At 52.2% G+C, this 20,940-nt stretch overlaps 1 protein-coding gene across 3 annotated transcripts in view; it reads right to left on the bottom strand.

Annotated features, from left to right (window-relative positions):
- The window catches only part of TTC7B (tetratricopeptide repeat domain 7B), a 274,767-nt gene extending 253,831 nt beyond the window's left edge, over window positions 1–20,936 (bottom strand). For 2 of the 3 annotated variants that reach the window (XM_025392641.1, XM_025392640.1), the window contains exon 1: window positions 20,647–20,883. In XM_025392641.1, the coding sequence (XP_025248426.1) occupies window positions 20,647–20,767 (121 nt within the window). In that variant the 5' untranslated portion in view covers window positions 20,768–20,883. Of the gene's footprint in view, window positions 1–20,646 lie in introns of all 3 variants that reach the window. The other variant, XM_025392642.1, reaches the window with a different exon arrangement.
- Between the last annotated feature and the right edge of the window lie 4 nt (window positions 20,937–20,940).

Genomic DNA, 20,940 nt, shown 5'->3' on the forward strand with positions numbered 1-20,940 from the left:
GGAGCAGAAACAATGGGAGATCAGGACCCCTGCTACCTATTCTAGCTGTGGGGGCACGTGACTAACCCTCTCAGAGCCCCAATTCCATTGACAGACTGTGGGCTACAGCTACCGAGTTCTCAGCGGGAAAACTCTATGGCCCAGAGTGAACACACCTCCCAGCTGGGCCTTAAAGGATGAGTAGGACCTGGGCCAGCAAAGAGCAGAGGGAAGGGCAGACCAGGCTGAAGGAACAGCACAGCCAAAGCCACAGCACACAGTCCAGGAAAGCAGAGACAGCCAAATGGCAGGGGAATCGGATGTGGGTAGAAAGCTGGAGACTCAAGCTGGGATCAGAACGCCCAGACGCCAATGCTTCCCCTCCCAGCCTGCCGACTCAGCACCCCCGCCACAGCAAGACATCCAAAGCCCTCAGCAATGAAAGACAGGTCCTGGCCCAGGGTCACATGTGCCACCCCTTTGGAATGCTCTGGCATCCTGAGGACACCACTCACCACTACTTAGTGAACACCTACTAATATTCCAAGCACTGCCGACCTCTCCTCCAAGTGCCCCATCCCAAACCACCTCTAGCAGCCCCAGGAACCCTGAGCACCATGGGTGTTTATCAATCTGTCTGCCCCTTCTAGACTGTAAGGACGAGGCCTAAAGGAAGAACCTGTGTGTTGTGCACAATATCTGACACAGAGTCCATGCTCAATAAATGGTGAATTAATCAGATGATGGGGAAGGCATCTGCATCCTCCCTGCAGTTAGGGCGGTCACTGCCTGTGGCAGAGTCTGCTTGTTGTCCCAGAATATTTACTCTCCCTTTCTTCCTTTAGTATTAAAATTCCCAAGTTTTATCAGGGCACATGGCTGTCCAGCTAAAGACTACACTTCCAAGGCTCCCTGGTGGCGACATGCTGCCACGTGACTACGTTATGACGATGGGATGGGAGCAGAGGTGTTGCACGCAGCTTCTGCGCTTGGCCTTTAGAGGGAATGGGCTTGCCCACCAGTCCCTGTTCACCCTCCCCCACAGGCTGGACCATGGCAGTGCTGATGGAAAATGGCAGCCCATCTGAGACCACAAGCTAGAAGCTACCTATTGAGGATAAGCAGAGCAGAGCAGCACCACACAAGGAGGCTTACTAGATCCCCAACACCAGGAGCTGCCACCGAGCCCCCAACTGCTTACAGTCAATTAATTACATGAGAGTGAAACAATGAACTATCCTGTTCTACTTGCTAAGTCACTGTGATTCTGACCTTTACCGAGATCTCCCAAACAAGAAACCAGCTTCAGGCTGAGAACTCCTATCTGGTAACACCCCACCAACCTCAAGTCTTCAAGTTTACTGGTCTCCAAACAGAATTCCTGGAACCCAGTGAAGGCCTTTGCAGAATCCCCAGACCCTGCACTTCTCCTGCTGCTTTGGTTTTACATCTCAGGCTTGCCAAATTTTTATTTAAACAATGGGTTTCATAGTTGCAGAGAGGTGTAAAAACTGCTACCCAAGTGCTATGCAGGATTCAGGGCCTTTGTGTTTCTCTGATCTCCTGATATTGGGGGAATGCACCAGAGTCATGATGCCAAGATGTGGAAAGTGCTCAGTTCCATCAGCAGCAGCTGGGGGCAGGGTGCGGTGGCTTATGCCTGTAATCCCAGCACTTTGGGAGGCCAAGACAGGCGGATTGCTTGAGGTCAGGAGTTCAAGACCAGCCTGGTCAATATGGAGAAACCCTGTCTCTATAAAAAATACAAAAATTAGCCAGGCATGGGGGTGCACACCTGTAATTCCAGCTACTCGGGAGGCTGAGGCAGGAGAATCACTTAAAACTGGGACACAGAGGTTGCAGTGAGCCGAGATTGTGCCACTGCACTCCAGCCTAGTCGACAGAGCAAGACTCCGTGTCAACAACAACAAAAGCAGCAACTGGGAGAGCACGGTGCAGGAAAATGTTCAATGGAGAAAAAAGTTTTTCCTCAGAATTAAGAGACACAGTCCCTTCCCTCATGATGCCCCAGTCTCTCAAGACCATTCAACACGATACAGGCTGTAATAAAGATGTGTATTGGATGGGGGTGGGAGAGGAGACAAAGCTTGCACCAAGAATGTCTCGAACTCCTGACCGCAGTGGCTCACGCTTGTAATCCCAACACTTTGGGGGGCCAAGGTGGGTGGATCATGAAGTCAGGAGTTCGAGACCAGCCTGGCCAATGTGGTGAAACCCCATCTCTACTAAAAAAAATACAAAAAGTATCTGGGCGTGGTGGCATACACCTGTTAATCCCAGCTACTCGGGAGGCTGAGGCAGGAGAATCACTTGAACCTGGGAGGCGGAGGTTGCAGTGAGCCGAGATCGCTCCACTGTACTCCAGCCTGGGCGACAGAGTGAGATTAGTCTAAAGAAAAAAAAAAGTCTCAGAATGACCTGAGTGAACTGCAGCCCCTCGTTTACTGGGCTTCCTGTAATCCTGAGTAACCCAGCATTTGCAGTACCTGTGATCCCCCTGCCTCCAGAATGCTAACAGGAAAACAGACACTGCTGTGTCATGCTGGTAGGGGTATAAATTAGCATAAGTGTCTCCAGGGGGCAATGTAGCAATTTCCACGAAGCAACTGACATACTCCCATACCAGCTGACCCAGAAATTCCAGTTTTAGGTAGCTATCCCATAGATATATGCACTCTTCAGCACAAAGATGTACAGATATGGATGTTTACTACATACAGCCCTACTGGTAATAGCAAAAGATAGGAAACAACCTACACGGTCCTTGACAGGAGACCTGTTCACTGAGTTATGGTGCACCCCATGCAGCAGGACGGCGCATCCATGAACACATGCAGCAGATCTCCATACCACTCCGCAGTGGCCTGGCTGCGTGAAAGGCCATGTCTTCATGCTTCCTGAATCCCATGCTTTGTGGCCTCTTGCACTGACCCTGGGCTTGGCCCCAGGTCTTGCTCTGACTGATGGAACAGTGGAAATGTTAATGCACGCAGAGGCTTAGAAAAGGGCTTACTCACTTCTTCCCTCTTGTTTCTCTGTGACCACCATGAGAACATGCCTAAGCCAGCCCGTTCCTAGCCCAGGCCAAACTGCTGAACAATAAAAGGCCTCATGGAGTAGAGCTGAGCTGTCTAGGCAAGGCTCCGTAAGCATAAGAGAGCCCAGCCAAGAGCAGCAAAGTCACCGGGCTGACCCACAGCTGGCCACCAATGCATAAGCGAGCCCTGGCAAGCCCAGAATCATGAGAAATAATACAAGGTGATTGTTTTAGAGCACTAAGCTTTGGGATGGTTTGTTATGCAGCAATAGCTAACAATCACCAAGAGAGTTGAAAAAAGCAAGATACAAAAGAGGGTATATGGTCACTATTGTGTGTAAAAAACAACAACAGGCCAGACGAGGTGGCTCACACCTGTAATCCCAACACTCACCTGAGGTTAGGAGTTCCAGACCAGCCTGGCCAACAAGGCAAAACCCCGTTTCTACTAAAAATACAAAAATTAGCTGGTATGGTGGCAGGCGCCTGTAATCCCAGCTACTCAGGAGGCTGAGGCAGGAGAATTGGTTGAATCTGGGAGGCAGAGGTTGCAGTGAGCCGAGATTGCACCACTGCACTCCAGTCTGGGCGACAGAGTGAGACTCCATCTCAAAAAAAAGAAAAAAAAAACCAATACCATGCTTTCTTATAAATGTGCAGATATTCAGAATACTTCCTAAAGGACCCCCTGGGGAGTCTTAAGAGTGGCTGTCCCTATGGAAAGGAGCAAGAAGCCATGGACACGATGTAGGAGGCTGTTTTCACCATGTACCCTGTAATTCCATTTGCATTACCAAGTACATTCATTACCTACACAAAACATGAACCAGATAATTTAAAAAGAACAAAGATGACCCATGTTACTGCATGCTCTTGGTCTACAGTGGCTACTCTGGCAGCCCCAGAGGGGTTCCCTGGCTCAATCCATCATCTCAGAGCCAAGGAAGGAGTTTTACATCTGCGATCACTACTGAGAGCCCGTCTCCCACTCTCCCTGGGCCTCTAGCCCCACGCACCCATGCTCCAGGTGCTCAGCCTCTTTCCAAGGCCATGGCCATCTGACTTACCCAAGGGTGCTTGGACATGTCATGCCTCCCTCCCTTCTCCTGCCAAAATCCCAGGCATCCTTTAAGACACATTTCAGGTCAGCTTGGAGCAGCTTCCCTTGCTCCCTCAGCCTGGGCTATCAGGGTCCTGGTGGCACTTTGCACATCACCCCCATTCATTCAGCACCTGCCAGCACCAAGGACTTACAGCTATGAACAGGACCTCGTGGGTCTCTACCCTCAAGAAGCTTACACTCTAGACAGAGAAGACAAAGAGAGAAACCAGAAAAGGGCCAGACAGTGGTAAGAGCTGTGCAGAGAATTAAAAGAGGGTGACTGGTGCTACTGTGGACTGAGTGGTCAGATCAGGGAAAGACTCAAGGGCAGGGCGTCCAGCTTCAATGAGGAGATGGAGTCAGTCATGCCCAGATCTGAGGGAAGAGCATTCCAGGAGATGGATAAGCTCCTGGAAAGGCCCTGAGCTGGGAACAGAGCTGGTGTGTTCCAGGAACAGCAAGAAGGCCCCTGTGGCTGGGGGGAAGGAAGGGCATTGGGGTGGAGATAGGCAGACGGGCAGGTAAGCGCAGACTGTGGCAAGGGGTCTGGCATTCATGTGAAGTGCAATTGAGCGTCTGAAGGTTTTTAAGCAGGGAGATGAAGTGCTCTGATTGAAGTTTTTAAAAGATGCCTCTGTCAGCCCTGTGGAGAATGGACCCAGGGCGGGGCTGCAGGCAAGGCTACAAATGGTTAGGAGGTTACTGTAGTAGTCAGGTGAGAGGTGGGCAGGACCAGGTGAGAAATACGCAGAAAGAGAGAAATAGACTGAGTGGGGACATCATTTGAAGGTGAAAGAAAACAAGACTTACTAATGGATTAAACTGGAGGTGTGGTAGACAGAATCACGGCCCCCAGAGATGTCCACATCCTCATCTCAAAGCCTGTGGATATGTTGTTTTGCATGGCAAAAGGGACTTTTGTAATTAAGATGTAATTAAGGATCTTGAGATAGGAGAATTATCCTGGATTATTTGGGTGGGCCCACTGGGTCCTTAGAAAAAGGAAGTTAGAAGGTCAGAGTCCAAGGAGATGTTAGGACGGAAGTAGGGAGAAAGACTAGAGGACACTAAACCTCTGGCTTTAAAGAAGGAGGAAGGTGACTGGGCACAACGGCTCATACCTATAATCCCAGAACTTTGGGAGGCTGAGGCAGGAGGATTGCTTGTGCCCGGAAGTTTGAGACCAGGCTAGGCAACATAGTGAGACCTTGTCTCTATAAAAATTTTTAAAATTAGCTAGGCTTGGTGGTACATGCCTTGTAGTCCAAGCTACTAGGGAGGCTGAGGCAGGAGGATCACTTGAGCCTGGGAGGTTGAGGCTGCAGTGAGCCATGATCACACCACTGCACTCCAGCTTGGAAGACCGAGCAAGACCCTATCAAAAAAAAAAAAAAAGATGGCACTATGCAGTGTCGGTGACCTCTAGAAGCTGGAAAAGGCACAATACAGGTCCTCCCCAAGAACCCCCGGAAGGAACACAAAACCACTGACACCTGAAGTTAGCCCAGTGAAACCCATTTCTGACTGTGACCTCCAGAACGCTGAGAGAAGACATCTGCATTGTCTGAAGCCAGCAAATGAGTGATAATTTGTTACAGCAGTCACAGGAAATAAGCACACAGGATGAGGAAAGGAGAGGGGTTGAAGATAAATCCTCGATTTGAGATAGCACAATGGAGCGGAGAGTGGTGAAATTTTACCATTTACTGAGGTGAGGAGGAATAAAACCAAGAGCTCTGTTTGCACCAAGTGAAATGTGAGACGGCATTCAATATCCAAGTTGAGAAATTAAGTCCAGATCAAAGACTGAGCGGGAAGGACCTGGGAAGAGAAACCACGACCATGTCTGCTACCGAATTAAAAGAGGTTGACTGGGGCTACTGTGGACTGAGTGGTCAGATCAGGGAAAGACTCAAGGGCAGGGCATCCAGCTTCAATGAGGAGATGGAGTCAGTCATGCCCAGATCTGAGGGAAACCAAGATTAGGAAGGGTTTCTGGAAAGAGGGGTATTCGAGTGCATTGAAAGCTGCTGGAACGCCGGGTGCGGTGGCTCATACCTGTAACCCCAGCACTTTGGGAGGCCGAGGCAGGTGGATCACCTGAGGTCAGGAGTTCGAGACCAGCCTGGCCAACTTGTTAAAACGCCATCTCTACTAAAAAAAAAAAAAAAAAAATTAGCCAGGCATGGTGGTGCGCACCTGTAATCCCAGCTACTCAAGAGGCTGAGGCAGGAGAATCACTTGAACCCTGGAGGTGGAGGTTGCAGTGAGCCGAGATCATGCCATTGCACTCCAGCCTGGACAACAAGAGTCAAAAGTCCATCAAAGAAAGACAGAAGGAGAGAAAGAGAGAGAGAGAGAGAGAGAGAGAGAGAGAGAGAGAGAGAGAGAAAGCAAGCAAGCAAGAAAGCAAGCAGCTGGAACATCAAGTGTAAGATCACAGACTAGCCATTAGACCTGGCAGCACACAGGCCACATCAGAGGGCAGCCTCAACATGAGGCATCTCAGGGGACTGCGGGGTACAAGCCTAACTCACTGAACTGAGGGTTTGCCAGGGAAGGGTTTGCAGGGGGCTGGGCCAGTCCTTAGACAGCGATGGGGGTTCAGGGAGCCTTTAGCAGGGAAGTCTAGGGTGCGGTGCCTGTGCCTGCCAAAGGGAAGGGTCAGGAGAGAAGTGAAGGCTGTGGCAGCCCAGTCCTGAGAAGGTGAGAACGGAAAGGATTCTGAGCACAGGTGAAGGAGCCACTGGCCTCTGAAGGGAGTGAGGGCCCCAAGCAGTGACAGAGGTGAAAGCTGGTAGAGTTAGTGGCATGAAACAAGGGAGTTTCCTAATTGCTTTTATTTCCTCAGTAAAGTATGAGGCAAGGTCATGAGTTAGGCACGAGAGGGTGGCTTTCAGAGGAAGGGAGAGAGGAACGCGTGGAACAGACACTGTGGAGCGTGGGAATCCGACCTACTGAAGAGTGGCGGTGCTCCTCCAGGTCTGTGGTCACCACTTGCAAGTGGTCAACAGGGTTGACGGGTACTCCCCAGGGATGCAGCTGCGCAGGTGCAGGCATGGGGAGGCAGAGAGCCAGGTGTAACAGGGCAGGGATGCCGTCTAGCAGTGGCGTTAGAAGAGAAGGGCACACACCTCTCCTAGAAAACGCAGATGAGGCCGGGCACAGTGGCTCACGCCTGTAATCACAGCACTTTGGGAGGCAGAGGTGAATGGATCACCTAAGGTCAGGAGTTCGAGACCAGCCTGGCCAACATGGTGAAACCCCATCTCTGCTAAAAAAAAAAATACAAAAAAATTAGCTGGACGTGATGGCACACACCTGTAATCCCAGCTACTGGGGAGGCTGAGGCAGGAGAATTGCTTGAAACCAGGAAGCGGAGGTTGCAGTGAGCTGAGATCATACCACTGCACTCCAGCCTGGGTGCCAGAGCAAGACTCCGACTTAAAAAAAATAAGAAAATACAAATGAGTTGACCCTATATAAGTCATACCAGGTCACCCCTCCTCTCTGAACTCTCCAGTGGTTCCCCCCTCCCCACCAAGTGAAGGCCAAAATCCTTGTAACTTACCACCTAGCCCCTACCTCCATCTATGCCCTCATACTTATGTTCTAGCTCCAGTGCTTGGGCCACACGAGGGGCTCCATAAATATTTCTGGAACCAACCAATCAATCAACATATCTCCCCTTCACAGACGAAGCCCAACCAAACGGCCTGGCCTCGGGAGACTCAGCTCCCCTGGGGTGCCTGGGACACAGTCTGGCCATGACTGTGGGCTGGAATCCAGGCCTTTCCATTCCCACCGCAGGGCTCCTGCTGGTTCCTCCCGACTCCCATAACTCTCTTGGTTTAAACTGTGGCCCAGTTCAGAGGCACTGGCTATTCGGAACTCTTGACTGAAAAGCAAAGATGGCAAAAGGCGAAGATGAAGGGGCGCAAAAGAAGTTGGCAGAAACAATATTCTGGGAAAATCTTGGTAGTCAGAGTCCAGGCTTCATGCCAAGCCTCCCCCCACATCTACACACACAGCGCAGAGGCTAGAAGAACAGGATGGGAGAGTAAAGTGTGGGAAGAGAAGACAATCCTTCCGCTACACTGGCAGAGGAGATGAGTACGCTGGTCACACACACACACACACAGTTCCTAGAGAAGCCTGATACAAGAAAAGGTAACCTGAAAGTCATTAGCGTAGAGCTGGTTTGGCCTGTCCCCGGAGCCCGGCAGGGCAGGAAGTGACTCTACCAGGCAGGGGGATGTTATCAGGCCGGCCCAGAGGGCTTGGAAATGGCCTCTCAGGAAGCCAGCTCCACACAGGCGAGTTCAACACACTTGCAGAGAGTCAAAAGACTGTAGGTCTGTGGGCTGTAGGTCTGTGGGCTACAGGTCTGTGGGCGGACAGGTGGCACTGAGTCCTGGCCTGGTGGTGTGGAGGGGCCCCCGGGACGCTGAGAGGAGTGTCCAGAGCAAGTGAGATCTGGGCCGGGCCTGAGGGACTTCTCCAAGCGTGGCAGGAGCTCCCCAAGTGCAATTCCAGGTGGAAAGGAGGCTCAGCACGGTTGGGAGTGCGTTGGAGTAGAGGCCAGGAAGGGGTGTCACAGGCTGCGAGCCAGCTGCAAAGGGTCTCAGAGACCACCTCCCCAGGCCTCAGGGCCCGAGACTCAGTGGTGAGTCACCTCCCTTGGCCTGGTGGGCCAGGGACGGGTAGGCAGCATTTACTGCGGGTCCCAAGACTCGGCACCTGGTCGGCTGGACACGCTGCAGCTGGCTGACTTCAGAGAAAGCACTGCTTCCTGTTAGGCTTCCGGCCTGCAAGGGCCAGGGGGGCAGTTCCTCAAGGGAACCAGGCCTCACAGCAAAAGGGCTGAGCCCACAGAGGGACAGTGGAGGGGACCTGAACCCCTCCCTGGGGAAGGCTGCTCAGCAAGTGTCCACCCTGCAGGTCCACAAAAGCCACAGGAAGGGAAGGTCATGGGCATTCTGTCAGTCCCGCCAGCAAGCCAGGACTCACCCAGAGCCCCAGGTGTGCAGGGCCACACAGTCACCCTGGAGACACCAACAGTCTTCGGTGTGGGGCCAGGTCTCAGGTGGATGCCCACAGCCACTCCCAGACCTGAGCACGTGCCCGTGTCTGCTAAGAGCTACAGGTGCATCTTAGACATCAGTTCAGGGCCTCAGGCCAGTGGCTGGCACACAGTAGGTGTTCAATAAGAGTTTGATGAGTAGTGAATCTCAGTAAACTAATCAAGGGCAGAGGCCAAGTTGTTCATTTAATAATTTTCTCTTTTTTTGTTGTTTTTGGAGACAAAGTCTTGTTCTGTCACCAGGCTGGAGTGCAGTGGCGCAATCTCAGCTGACTGCAACCTCCACCTCCCAGGTTCAGGCAATTCTCCTGCCTCAGCCTCCTGCGTAGCTGGGATTACAGGCGTGTACTACGACGGCCGGCTAATTTTTTTGTATTTTCAGTAGAGACGGGGTTTCACCATGTTGGCCAGGCTGGTCTCGAAATCCTGACCTCAGGTGATCCACCCACCTTGGCCTCCCAAACTGCTGAGATTGCAGGCGTGAGCCACCACGCCCAGCCTAAGCCTCACCTCTATCTGCAAGGTTGGAATAGGGGTAAGGAGGGACTCAAGGGTACCGAGAGCTAGCTTTGCTTTTCCCTCAGGCATTATTTGGGGGTTAAGTGAGGTTGCAGTAACCAGTTCCCAACAGCTTGTATAGAGATAAAGCCTGAAGCCGAACAGAGACCATTTGTGAGACCTTCATCAAGGAGATATGGGGAATAAGCCACCCTGCAGGGGGTCCGTGCCCTGCCTCAGCTCATCAGAGCCACTCCTGTGAGTCCTGCAGCAGGCACAGCTGGATGCCCAGGGGCACTTGGCCTCCTTGATCCCCCCAGGGAAGGTGGGGCTGTGGCCTTTGCCTCTGGAAGGGACTGCCCTTTCTCCTAGTTCCTCCCTTGCGAGATAAGCAGCTGACATGCAAAGATTTGATCAGATGTGGAAGAAAAAACTAAGAGTTTCTTCTCTGTTCCTGGAAGTACTTGACACGAACACAACAAAAAGTCAACAATTCAGTTTCATTGATTAATTAATCGAGCACCAACTGTATGCCAGGCACCGTTACTGGTTGGTTGGGATACAGCAATGAACAAAACCAGCACAAAGCCCTGCCCTCCCAGGGCTGAGAGTCTAGTGGTCACGTTCCTCTCTGCATCCCCACTACACACACAGCACCCCCACATTCTGTACGGGGCTCGCCAAAGCACTGAATGTACAGTTAGAGGAGGAGGACTGTGGAGTCTGGCAGCCGTGGGCTGAAGCCAGAGTTCTGCACTGCCTCGTTCTGTGACCCAGCCAACACCACGCTGCTTCAGTTTTGGGCCGGAGTCACAATCAGTACAACCAGAACCTCACCTCCCCGCTGCAGAGCTTGTTACATCCACTATCACTGCTGGTGTTATCGGCCCACCTGCCCCCTGCACCCTTTGCAAAGAAACCGAGCATCTGAACCTTTCTATCCTACTTTCACACACAAGACTCCTGACTCTATCAGGCTGCTTTCAAATAACGCTGGTGCCGGAAACTGCACTGTCTCATTTACTCCACAAAACAACCTTGCAGATAAAGGTGAGGCTTAAGCCGGCCACAGTGACTCACACCTGTAATCCCAGCACTTTGGGAGGCCAAAGCAGGCAGATCACTTGAGCCCAGGAGTTCGAGACCAGCCTGGGGGACATGGTGAAACCTCGTCTCTACAAAAAATACAAAAATTAGCTGGGCATAGTGGTACATGCCTGTAGTCCTAGCTACTTGGGAGGCTGGGGTGGGAAGATTGCTTGAGCCTGGGAGGTTGAGGCTATACTGAGCCATGATCACACCACTGCACTCCAGTCTGAGAGACAGAGTGAGAACCTGTCTCAAAAATAAAAGAAAAAGAGTGAGGCTCGGAGAAGTTGAGTCACTCACTCACTTGAGGCCAGACAAGCAGGAAGCATCAGAACCGGGATCTGAACCCAGGTCTAACAGGGCAAAGCCCACTGCTTTCTCCTGCCCAGGGTTCCTTTCCCCTTTGCTAAAACACCTCTATCTACGTGAAAGGGTGAACTACTTTTCCACTTGCCCAGGACTGAGGGAGTTTCTGGGGCTCGGGACTTTGGATGCTAAAACCAGAAAAGTCTCAGGCCAACCAGGACGAGTTGGTCACCCTCATGCCACCATCCTGCCCAAGATCCTCCTCCTGGTGCCCTGCCAGGCCCTGCTTACCCACTGCCACTGAGTCTGACCTCTCCAGGCTCCCAGCTGCACCCTCTGTGCCTTGTAAGCAATGCTGTCATTGCTGTCCTCAGGCTGCAGGGTCACATTCTATCTCCCACATGGACAACCATGTCTAAAGTCTGGTCCCAGAACCCCAGGCACCATAATCACCTGGGGCACTGGGATCCTGTTCTCTGAGTCCCCAAACCACTAAGACCTCCTGAAGTAGAAACTTGGGACCAGCCTGCCAATCCAAGTTGCTAATTAGCCCCCAGGGGACCCTGCTGTCCAGAGGTCGAGCAACAATCCTGAACTGTAAGCTTTCCCTGCCTGGTGACCTGCTCACTCTGTTTCTTCTGATGCCCCTCTGATACCTGGTGCTGTGTCCACACATAGTAGGTGCTCATTAAATGCTAACCATTGTGGTTCAGAGCAAAGGCTCCCACACTTGCCTACTCAAACTACCTGAGGCTGTTTAAAAATGTAGATTTCCAGCTTCTACCTTGAGCCAAGAGAATCACCACCCTCAGCCAAGATGTCTGGTAATTTATAAACTACACTTAGTTTAGTATTACTCAAAGCATGTTGCATACCTGCAGCACTGGGAGCTTAAGAATGCAGAACCCCAGCTCCAGCCCAGACCTACTACATCAGTATCTGCGGGAATGGGGCTTTGCAGTCTGGATTCTAACAAGCTGTCTAAGTGATTCTTTGATCCAACCAGTTTAGAAAAACATTAGTGTAATAGAAGAACAGTGAAACTAGTTGGAAGTGGGCTAGAATCCAGCTCAATTAACAGCTCTAGCCTCAGTCTACTCAGTCCCTGAATGAGAATTACCCCTGACCTCATTCTCTTGTTGTGATGATTAACTGAGATCTATGTAAAAGTTCATGCCCAGAATCTGGCACACAAGAGAGACCCAAGAGACTGGGCACAGTGGCTCAAGCCTGTAATCCCAGCACTTTGGGAGGCCGAGGGAAGACGATCGCTTGAGCCCCGGAGTTCAAGACCAGACTGGGCAACATAGGGAAACCCGTCTCTACAAAAAATATATATATAGAGAGAGAGAAAGAGACCCAAGAAATGAAGCTCATTCTTCTTCCCTGCTAGCACTGTTTTAACACTCATTAAGTCAGGATAGCTACAGCTTCAGATGATCAAGTGATGTGTACAAGGTGGCTTGGAGGGCCAATGTGGAAGATTCTGACTCCAGGCCTGGTGGCCTCTAAAAGGACCAGACCAGAGATCTGCTCTGCATGGTTCTGGCACTGCCACCACTAGCCACACTTGATGAGCAGGGACAGACAAATCCCATGGGGGGAAGGGCTGCAGCCACTATATTAGCTTTCCTGTAGCTGTGGCCATCTTTTGTATTTTATATGGCACCCATTTGACCTATCTCTGGGTCAGACATCCACTCATCCTTGTCTTGGTGGCTGATGGGAATGCTTTTGAGATCTCAGAAAACCTCATCCCTCTTCCTGGGCTTCTCAGATGGGAGACACTGGCTTTCACGCATGTCAAAGGCCTGCAACCCTCCACCATCTACCAAGCATGAGGTCACTCAGAGGGGCAGGAATCCACCCACGTGTGGCCAGTGTGAATAAGGACCAAAGGCCATTCCTGCGTGCCCAGGGCACAGCCGGCCGGGCAGCTGGGGTGCAGGGGTGCTCTGGGTAAGTAAGAGGTGTACCAGTTAGAATGCCTTCAGCAGCCAGTAATGACCAAACGCCTGACTCAGTGTGACTTCCACAAGAAGGAATTTATTCTCTCACATAACAGGAAGTCCAGAGAAGGGCTGCTCCAGGGCCAGTTGCTATCAGCAGTCCGGTGATATAATCGAGCGAGAGTCTTCTTGTCTCTCTGCACTTCCGCTCTCCTTGGGTCTGCCTTACTCCTGGGTCAGGTGCCCTCATGGCCATAAGATGGCCACAGCTCCAGACCTCAAAGATATGAACGATTTCCAGGGAAAAAGAGAGACTACTTCTTCCCTTTTAAGCATGGAAGTCACCCTTAAGCACGAGGAAATCTTTCCCAGAAGCCCCTCCACTGAGCAAATGGTCCCTGATGTCTCATTGGTCAGAACTAATTCACATGCTATCACTTCAACCAATCACAGGCAAGGGAGTGTATCTACCGGGGCCAGGGCCCCTACAGCGAAGCACACGGCACCACTGCTGACAGCTGAACAAAACTGGGCCCAATCAAGGAGAAGAATGGGTGGGAGTCTAGGCTGGGGGACAATGCTGGATTAACAACCAGGGAGCCTCTGGCTAGCCCTGGCTCACAAGACCCCACCAACCCCAAGGGCAAACACCTGTCCTTGCAGGACGCCATTTCTCCGGGACAGAGTCATCACGTGGTATTCACGTAACTTGGCCCTCACTTCCATTTGGAAAACCCTTGGCCTGACTTCCTTCCTTACGCCTGTTCCAGCTGCTCATGAAAGCCGAGCCAATTCAACACAGCATGTGCTGTGAGCCCAACTCCATGTCATAGGGCCAGAAAGGTAGAACTATGGCCCTTCGCCCTCTAGAAGCTGAGCATTTGGTGAGAAGACAAGGCATATGCCAAAATCGGTGGAGTTGGAGAGGGAAACAGCCCTGAGCTGGGAGATGGGAGTGGGTAACACCCACCACCACCAGCAACAGACAACAGCTGGTAACTAGTGAAGGCTTACTCTATGCAGGCACTAAGAAGTACTTTTAGGTATTTTGGTTTTTTCTTCATTTGATCCTTAAAACCTCCCTGTAAGTTTGGCACTATTATTACAGGTTCATAATACCTTACCTACAGTTTCCGAAATCCAGGGCTCTCTAAAAACCAAAAGTTGTTTTTTGTTATTAATCATTTATGGGATGGCAGAAACCTCAGCTGAACCCATGTGAGGCTATTTATAGTCTATTTCTCCCTTTTGCAGTGACTGCTTATATGCTTTGATGCAGAAATACTGACCCGTTTTATTACAAAATGCTGCCCCAGACCCCATTGGGAATGTCACATAATGTCCAGTATACATAACATGTTCCAAAAAAATTCTGCATTCTGAAATACATCTGGCCCCAAGGGCTTCCGAAAAAGGGTTTTGGATGTGTGTCACCACTCTACAAAGGGGGCTTTGCAATTTGAAGGTTACCTCCCTTAGGAGGTGAGCCACGCTTTGAAATCAAGCAACCCAACTCCAAGCCAGGGCTCTTACCCACTCTGCTTGCATCTGCCACTTGCTGGTTGGTGGCTGTAAGGAAGACATCTCCCTCTCCGGAACTGTTTTGTCATCTATAAGAAGTTGGACTACATCAATGGGTTTCAAAGTTTTTTGTTTTAAAATGTATTTGGCTGGGCGCAGTGGCTCACGCCTGTAATCCCAGCACTTTGGGAGGCCGAGGCGGGCGGATCATGAGGTCAGGAGATCGAGACCATCCTGGCTAACATGGTGAAACCCCATCTCTACTAAAATACATACATATATATATATAAAAAGTTAGTCAGGCATGGTGGCAGGCACCTATAGTCCCAGCTACTTGGGAGGCTGAGGCAGGAGAATCGTGTGAACCCGGGAGGCAGAGCTTGCAGTGAGCCGACATGCACCACTGAACTCCAGCCTGGGCGACAGAGCGAGACTCCGTCTAAAAAATAATAATAATAAAACAAAAAAGGTGTATTAGCCCTTCCTTCAAAGGAAACCTTAAGGAAAAGTATAACTGCTCCAGTGAGTGAGGCCTGCTCACCAGAGCCCTAAAGATGTTCCCAGAGGGGTTCCTTGACAGCACAGTTTGAAAACTGCTACACAGCATAATCTGTAAGGTCTTCTCTGGTTCTAACATTGTACGGTTGTCTCCTGTGAGGCAAACAGCCTTTTCAGTGATGAAAGGACAGCTGGGCGGAACTTGAAGCAGACCCTGACAGATGGGTAGGCTTTTGATCTGCAGAGAGGATTCCAGAGTCAAATAGTGTGAGCAAAGGTGCAGAGACAATAAGCAAGGTGTGTGGGAGGGTCCAGGAGGCCAGAGCAGCCGAGGGAAGTCAGGGGAACGAAGGCAGTGCAGCAGGCGACATGAGGACATGCTGGAAGTGTTGGCCAGACCAAGCAGATGGATGAGGCCGGGGATGAGCTGCGCAGCCCCAGCCCCACTGAGCGCAGCCACAAGAAAGAAATCCAGGTCCTTCTGCCCTGACGGCCATGGCCACGAGCCCCAATGCCTAGCTCAATGCCATCAATCGGCCATTGTCAAATAAATGAGTCTTCTGAATCCAAAAATCAGGACATATGGTCTGCCACAAAGGTGTAGTCTTCTGAGAACAACAGGGCAGACTGTTTGAAAGCAGGAAGACGGCCCGGAAAGGCCAAAATAGAGGGTCACTGGAGGTCTCACTGGTGTCCTTCCCCACCTTCTGGGAGCAGGTGGGCTCCCAGGAGTCTGCGGTGCCCCAGGCACGTCCAAAGAAGCCACCTCTAAACAACAGCGCCGCCTCACCCCACAGCAGAGACTCTCAGTTAAACCTCAGTCCTGTTTCCAGAGAAGACCCTCAGGCCAGCCAGGGAGGACTACAGTCCACCCTGACGCCTCTCCTTCAGGAGGGTGTGCATGAGCCCAGGCGGCGTCTAGGAGCCCAGTACCCTGCACCCTCCACCAAGGGGAAGCCACATCACTGTAGATGACCGCACTTAAAACAACACAGATCTCCACACCCTCTTCATGGTCTGAATACATTTGCTTACCAAACTATGCCCCGGAAATACTTTGTTTCAGGCACCATTTCCCCACCTACCCGTCACCAAGAGGTAATTAAAATGTCTCAAAACCTTACAGGATCCGACAGGCAATGATCTCCTAAGGGAGAAGCTACCATTTGGGGCCTAATCTTTCTAAGTGAATTCAGTCACTGAGTTTGCCTAAGAAGATTAACAGGCTGGGGAAGGAGGGAAGCCACACCACCTCAGAAAAGGGAGCGGCCGTCCGTCAGGACAGTCACAGACCTCCAATGTACCTGTTTGTGTCACCGCAATAGGCGGGAGTCTTGACTGGGCACTAGCTCAAGTGTGTCACTTCTTGGTCCCCCACTCTCTTTTTTCCCTGCCAGGCTGACAGCTGGGACCTGGCCTACCTTGCCCAGGGTCACACGGGGTCAGCTGCAGGGAACCAACCCCATTATGACCCTGTGCCCTGGCTGACAGGTACCACCACTGAATCCTCACAGGCGCCCTGAGAGAGTGGGCACTAGGAGCTGGCTGAGCAGGGAGGAAAGACAGGCTCCGAGAGGCTAAGAAACTGGCTGGAGGTCACCTAGCCGCCACAGGTAAGGTCCAAATTTTAGCCTAGGTGCAGGTCACTGCACTTTCACACACAGTGGTGACCTCATCATTGGGAGGCTGGAGGGTAACATTCTGGAGAGAGAGGACAGTTGGGCCTGTCCTCCCAGGGACCAGGACCGACCTGTGAAGCCACATGAAGCTGGTGTGCAGTCCTGTCTTTATCCCTGAGTGCTCAGGCTGCTGCCTCAGCTCCAAGCCAGGGCACCTCAGGCTTCCCTGAGTCCCCAAGCCCCTGGACACTTTGCTGAGATGTGGATTCTAACACCACACATCTGAAGCCAGCCCAAGAATCCGCATTTCTCACAGGTTCCCAGTGGTGCCCCTGCGCCTCATCCCCAGGCCACACTTCAGCCTACGAGGGCCTAGGCTTCCTGCCTCCCAGCCCCACCCTTTACTTAGGTGACCATTCTCTCGCTGGGACTCACCCAGGCCTGGTGCACACCTAGCTACCACCACATTTGGGTTTTTTGAGATGGTGCAATGAAAATGGTGACTACAGTAGGGTACGAGGAAGAAGACAGTCTTCTGAGTTCAGTTTTCAACTTGGCATTTGTCCTTTTCTTCCTTATCCACCTCTTGGCAAATCGTCTAAACCAATTCATCTCAAAGGAGCCAGGCTGGGGCAGCACGCTCTGAAAGTGTCCACTATTCAGAGTCCTTAACGGGGCGGGGCTGCCATGCTTCCTTCCCGTAAGGAGCTAACGCTGCTGGGTAGCAAAGCCCACTACAAGTGAGAGCTTTGGGAAAGAGGGATTCCTCTGCTTAGAACTTTCCCGTGGCCCTGTCTCACTCACAGGAAGGCCCAAGCCTTACCCTCGGCCTACCAGGCTCCGCCACCCTCTGCCCTTGAAGTTCCCTCCCTAGAACACGCTTCTCTACCTCCTTAGGTCTAATCTCGGATGCTGCCTTCTTGGGGAGGCCTTCCAGGGCCACCCTATTTAAACTAGTAGTTCCTGCATCCTCCACTCCCAGCCCACTCCAAAGCACTTATTCCCCTTCCCCTTTTTCTCTTTGATAGCACTGACCACCATCTGACACCCTGTAAACTTTACCTAAGGATTATATTGATTATCTGTCTCCCTGCCCCTTCCCTACTGGGATGTGAGTTTCCTAAGGGCTGAGATTTTTGCCATTTTTGTCTGTTTTGTTTACTGGTGTATTTCCAGTGCCTAAAACAGTGGCTAGCACAGAGCAGGTACTCAATCTTTGTGGAAGGAAGAAAGGAATGAGTGGCTGGCCCTAAGAGATACTAGCTACTTTAACCCTCATAACAACGCCTGTAAGCTAACTCACTTAAATCCCATTCTAAAATGAGAAAACTGAGGCTGTGAGTGGTTAAGTGATTTGGCCAATGTCACAAAGTCAAGAAGTGGCCAAGGTCACAAGAATCAGGCCCCCGTCTGGCTGGCTCCCAACACTGTACTTTTTTTTTTTTATTTTTTTGCCTGTGGTTGTTTTCAAGGTAACTGTATTAGTATGACAAACGTGACATTCCCTTGCTTTCCTTATTCTAAGCAGAAGATGCTTTAACTTCAGCATTCTGCAAAATCTGCCCAGAACTTGTGCTCATGCACCTGAGAATCTATGGGGGAGCCGGTGCCCCAAAAGCCAGGAAGAAGTCCCTCTACCAGCCCGAGAGTGGGAAGGCCTCCCCAGTCAAAGGAAGCGAAGGCCTCTCCTGCACACACTCCTCTGAACACCAAAGGAGAGCCACAACCACTCTGGTTTGGTTTCATCTTTTTCTTGGCTTTATCGTTTTATTTTCCTGAGTACTCATTCTCTCTGATCTTTTCAAGTCTGGGTAACTTTTTGCCATCAATGGCTACCACTCACCATGTGAGTCTCTAGGACAAAAATCTATCTCCCATGAGTTTCCCCAAACTGAACTTGCACACAGACCCATGGACCACAGTGCCCCCGCAAACCCCACTCCCCAAGCCCCACTCATGACTGCATCTTAGGCCATCGGGAGCAGCCCCTGGGAAGACAGCTAAGCCTTTCGGGGGCCATGAAGGTGAATAGGAAGGGCCCACACCACCAAAAACCCATCTACCCTCTCACTCCAGGGACCACCATTGCTTGAGTCCCCCTTCATCTGCCTGTCATTCTCAATCACATTAACTCATCTGTTTTGTTTCAATCACTTCTCACCATCTGAAGCTGTGCTGTTTATTTATTTCCGTATTTGCTTATTACCTGCTTCCTGAGAGCAGGGTGAGGGCATGAGGGCAGGGGCTTGGTCAGTGCTGTTCACCACTGTTCTGTGACTGGCACAGGTGGGCACGCAAATATTGGGTGAATGAATAAGCAAAGACAGCAGGAACCAAGTGGATTCAGAAGAAAAAAGACCAGGAGGCTCACAAATAAACCCATTTAATCCTAACGTCAACCTGCACAGAAGGTGTCATTATGCCTACACAGCTGGGAAGCCACAAAGTAGACCCAGGACTGTGCAACTCTGAGAGGAAAAGAGAAAATGCTGCAGGTAAGTGGAGAAGCAGGTGTGCCTGACACGGAGGGTAAGGGCAAGCTGCCTGTGGGGCCCAGGGCACTGAATACCATCTCCTCAAAGGCTGACATAACTGAGAAGAGTCCACATTTTCCACCCAGCGGAGCCCAGAGAGGGTCTGTGCTATCTCCATGGCCCTGACACCACCATGGCACCTGCGTTCACCCAGAAGAGACCTGCGCACAGCACACACCCATCATTGAGAGTGTGCAATACCGAGTTCTAATTTCCAGACACTAATACCATAGGACACAAACCACCCTCCAGGAGGACACGTGACATCCCTCTCCTTTCTGGGTAGTCTGAAGTGAGAAGGTTGAAAATAGTGCAGATGTCCTTTCTTAGAGCAGCGCCGCCATCCATTCATTCACTCTTTCATTCATTTGTTCAGCCAACATGTGCCACTCGGCCTGGGGAAGCCCAGGATGAAATGAGACAAACCCTCTGCCCTCTGGCCACCGCGCGCTGGTGGCTGCGCTTTAGGCGGGTACTAAAAGACAAGCAAATATTAAAGATACTCGCTTCCAAAACAAATAAGGCCACGTGGAGCTGTGCACTGGAATGGGATTCTGGATGCAATTTTGATTTGATTGGGTACAAGAACCAATTCAGTGAAAGGGGTCATGGACCAACTCCAGGCACCAGGCTCCTACTCAAAGGCTGCCTCAGACCCCCTTCTGGCCCAGGCACCAACCCCTCACCCACCCAACTCCATCCCCCGACATTCTTCAACCACATTCTCATCTCGCTCCACAATATTCTCCCTCCAGGTCCCCCTGACTCTATTTCTCCTCTATTCCCAACCCTGACCTCTCTAGGTCGGCAGCCTTGATGCTACTTTTCCAAACGCCAGGACACACAGCCCAGTCTGCTTTCTACCACCACCCCACACACCCCGAGTCTGCGCTTCCACCTAGAACCCCTTAAACACCATATGTTTACAAACCAGATTCCCCAGGGGTCTATGTACAACACCCCATTCTCAAGACCCCATAAACACATCCTGGTTGCCTGAGCACACCATACACACACTGTGGACTTCACCCTTGTCCTAAGGGACCCCCTCACCCCCATCATCTCCAACTTCTTAGAAGCCCCAGGCCGGCCCCTGACCTCCTGGGGTCCCGATGGAGCAGCGGACTCGCTGAGACCCCCCACACCCCAGACTCCGCAGAAGTCCGCCCTGCACGCTTGAACCCCGGACGCCGGTACGGCCCCTGGCGCCCCCCGGACCCCCACACCGCGTGACTCTGGGCCACCCGGGCTCCCCCAGGCCCCGGCCCCGCGCACATCCCCTGGGCCGCAGCTCCTTCGCGGCCCGGCCGCGCCCCTGCCCTCGCCCCGCGCCCGGCCGCGCCTCGGGGGCCCGTTCCCGCGGAGGCCGCGGCGCCCCCCGCAGCCCAGGCCGGCGCGCCCGGCGCGTACCGTTGGCGATAAGCTTGGCCGACAGCTGCTTGACGAGCTCGGGGATCCGCTCCCACTGGCACTCGGAGCGGCAGCGCTCGATCTCCGTCTCCAGCCGCGAGCCTGCCTTCTTGGTCGCCATCGCGGCCTGGCCGGGCCCGGCCGCCCGCCCCGCAGGCCCCGCCGCCGCCGCCGCGGCGCCCCCTCGCCGCCTCCCGCTGCCGCCGCGGGCTCGGGCTCCGGCTCCCGGCTCCGCGGCGTAACGGGAGCGCCGGCTGGGGGAGGGGCGGGGAGGCGGGCGGCGGCGGCGGCGGG

The sequence above is a fragment of the Theropithecus gelada genome, chromosome 7b (assembly GCF_003255815.1).
Source record: "Theropithecus gelada isolate Dixy chromosome 7b, Tgel_1.0, whole genome shotgun sequence".
Classification (NCBI taxonomy): domain Eukaryota; kingdom Metazoa; phylum Chordata; class Mammalia; order Primates; family Cercopithecidae; genus Theropithecus; species Theropithecus gelada.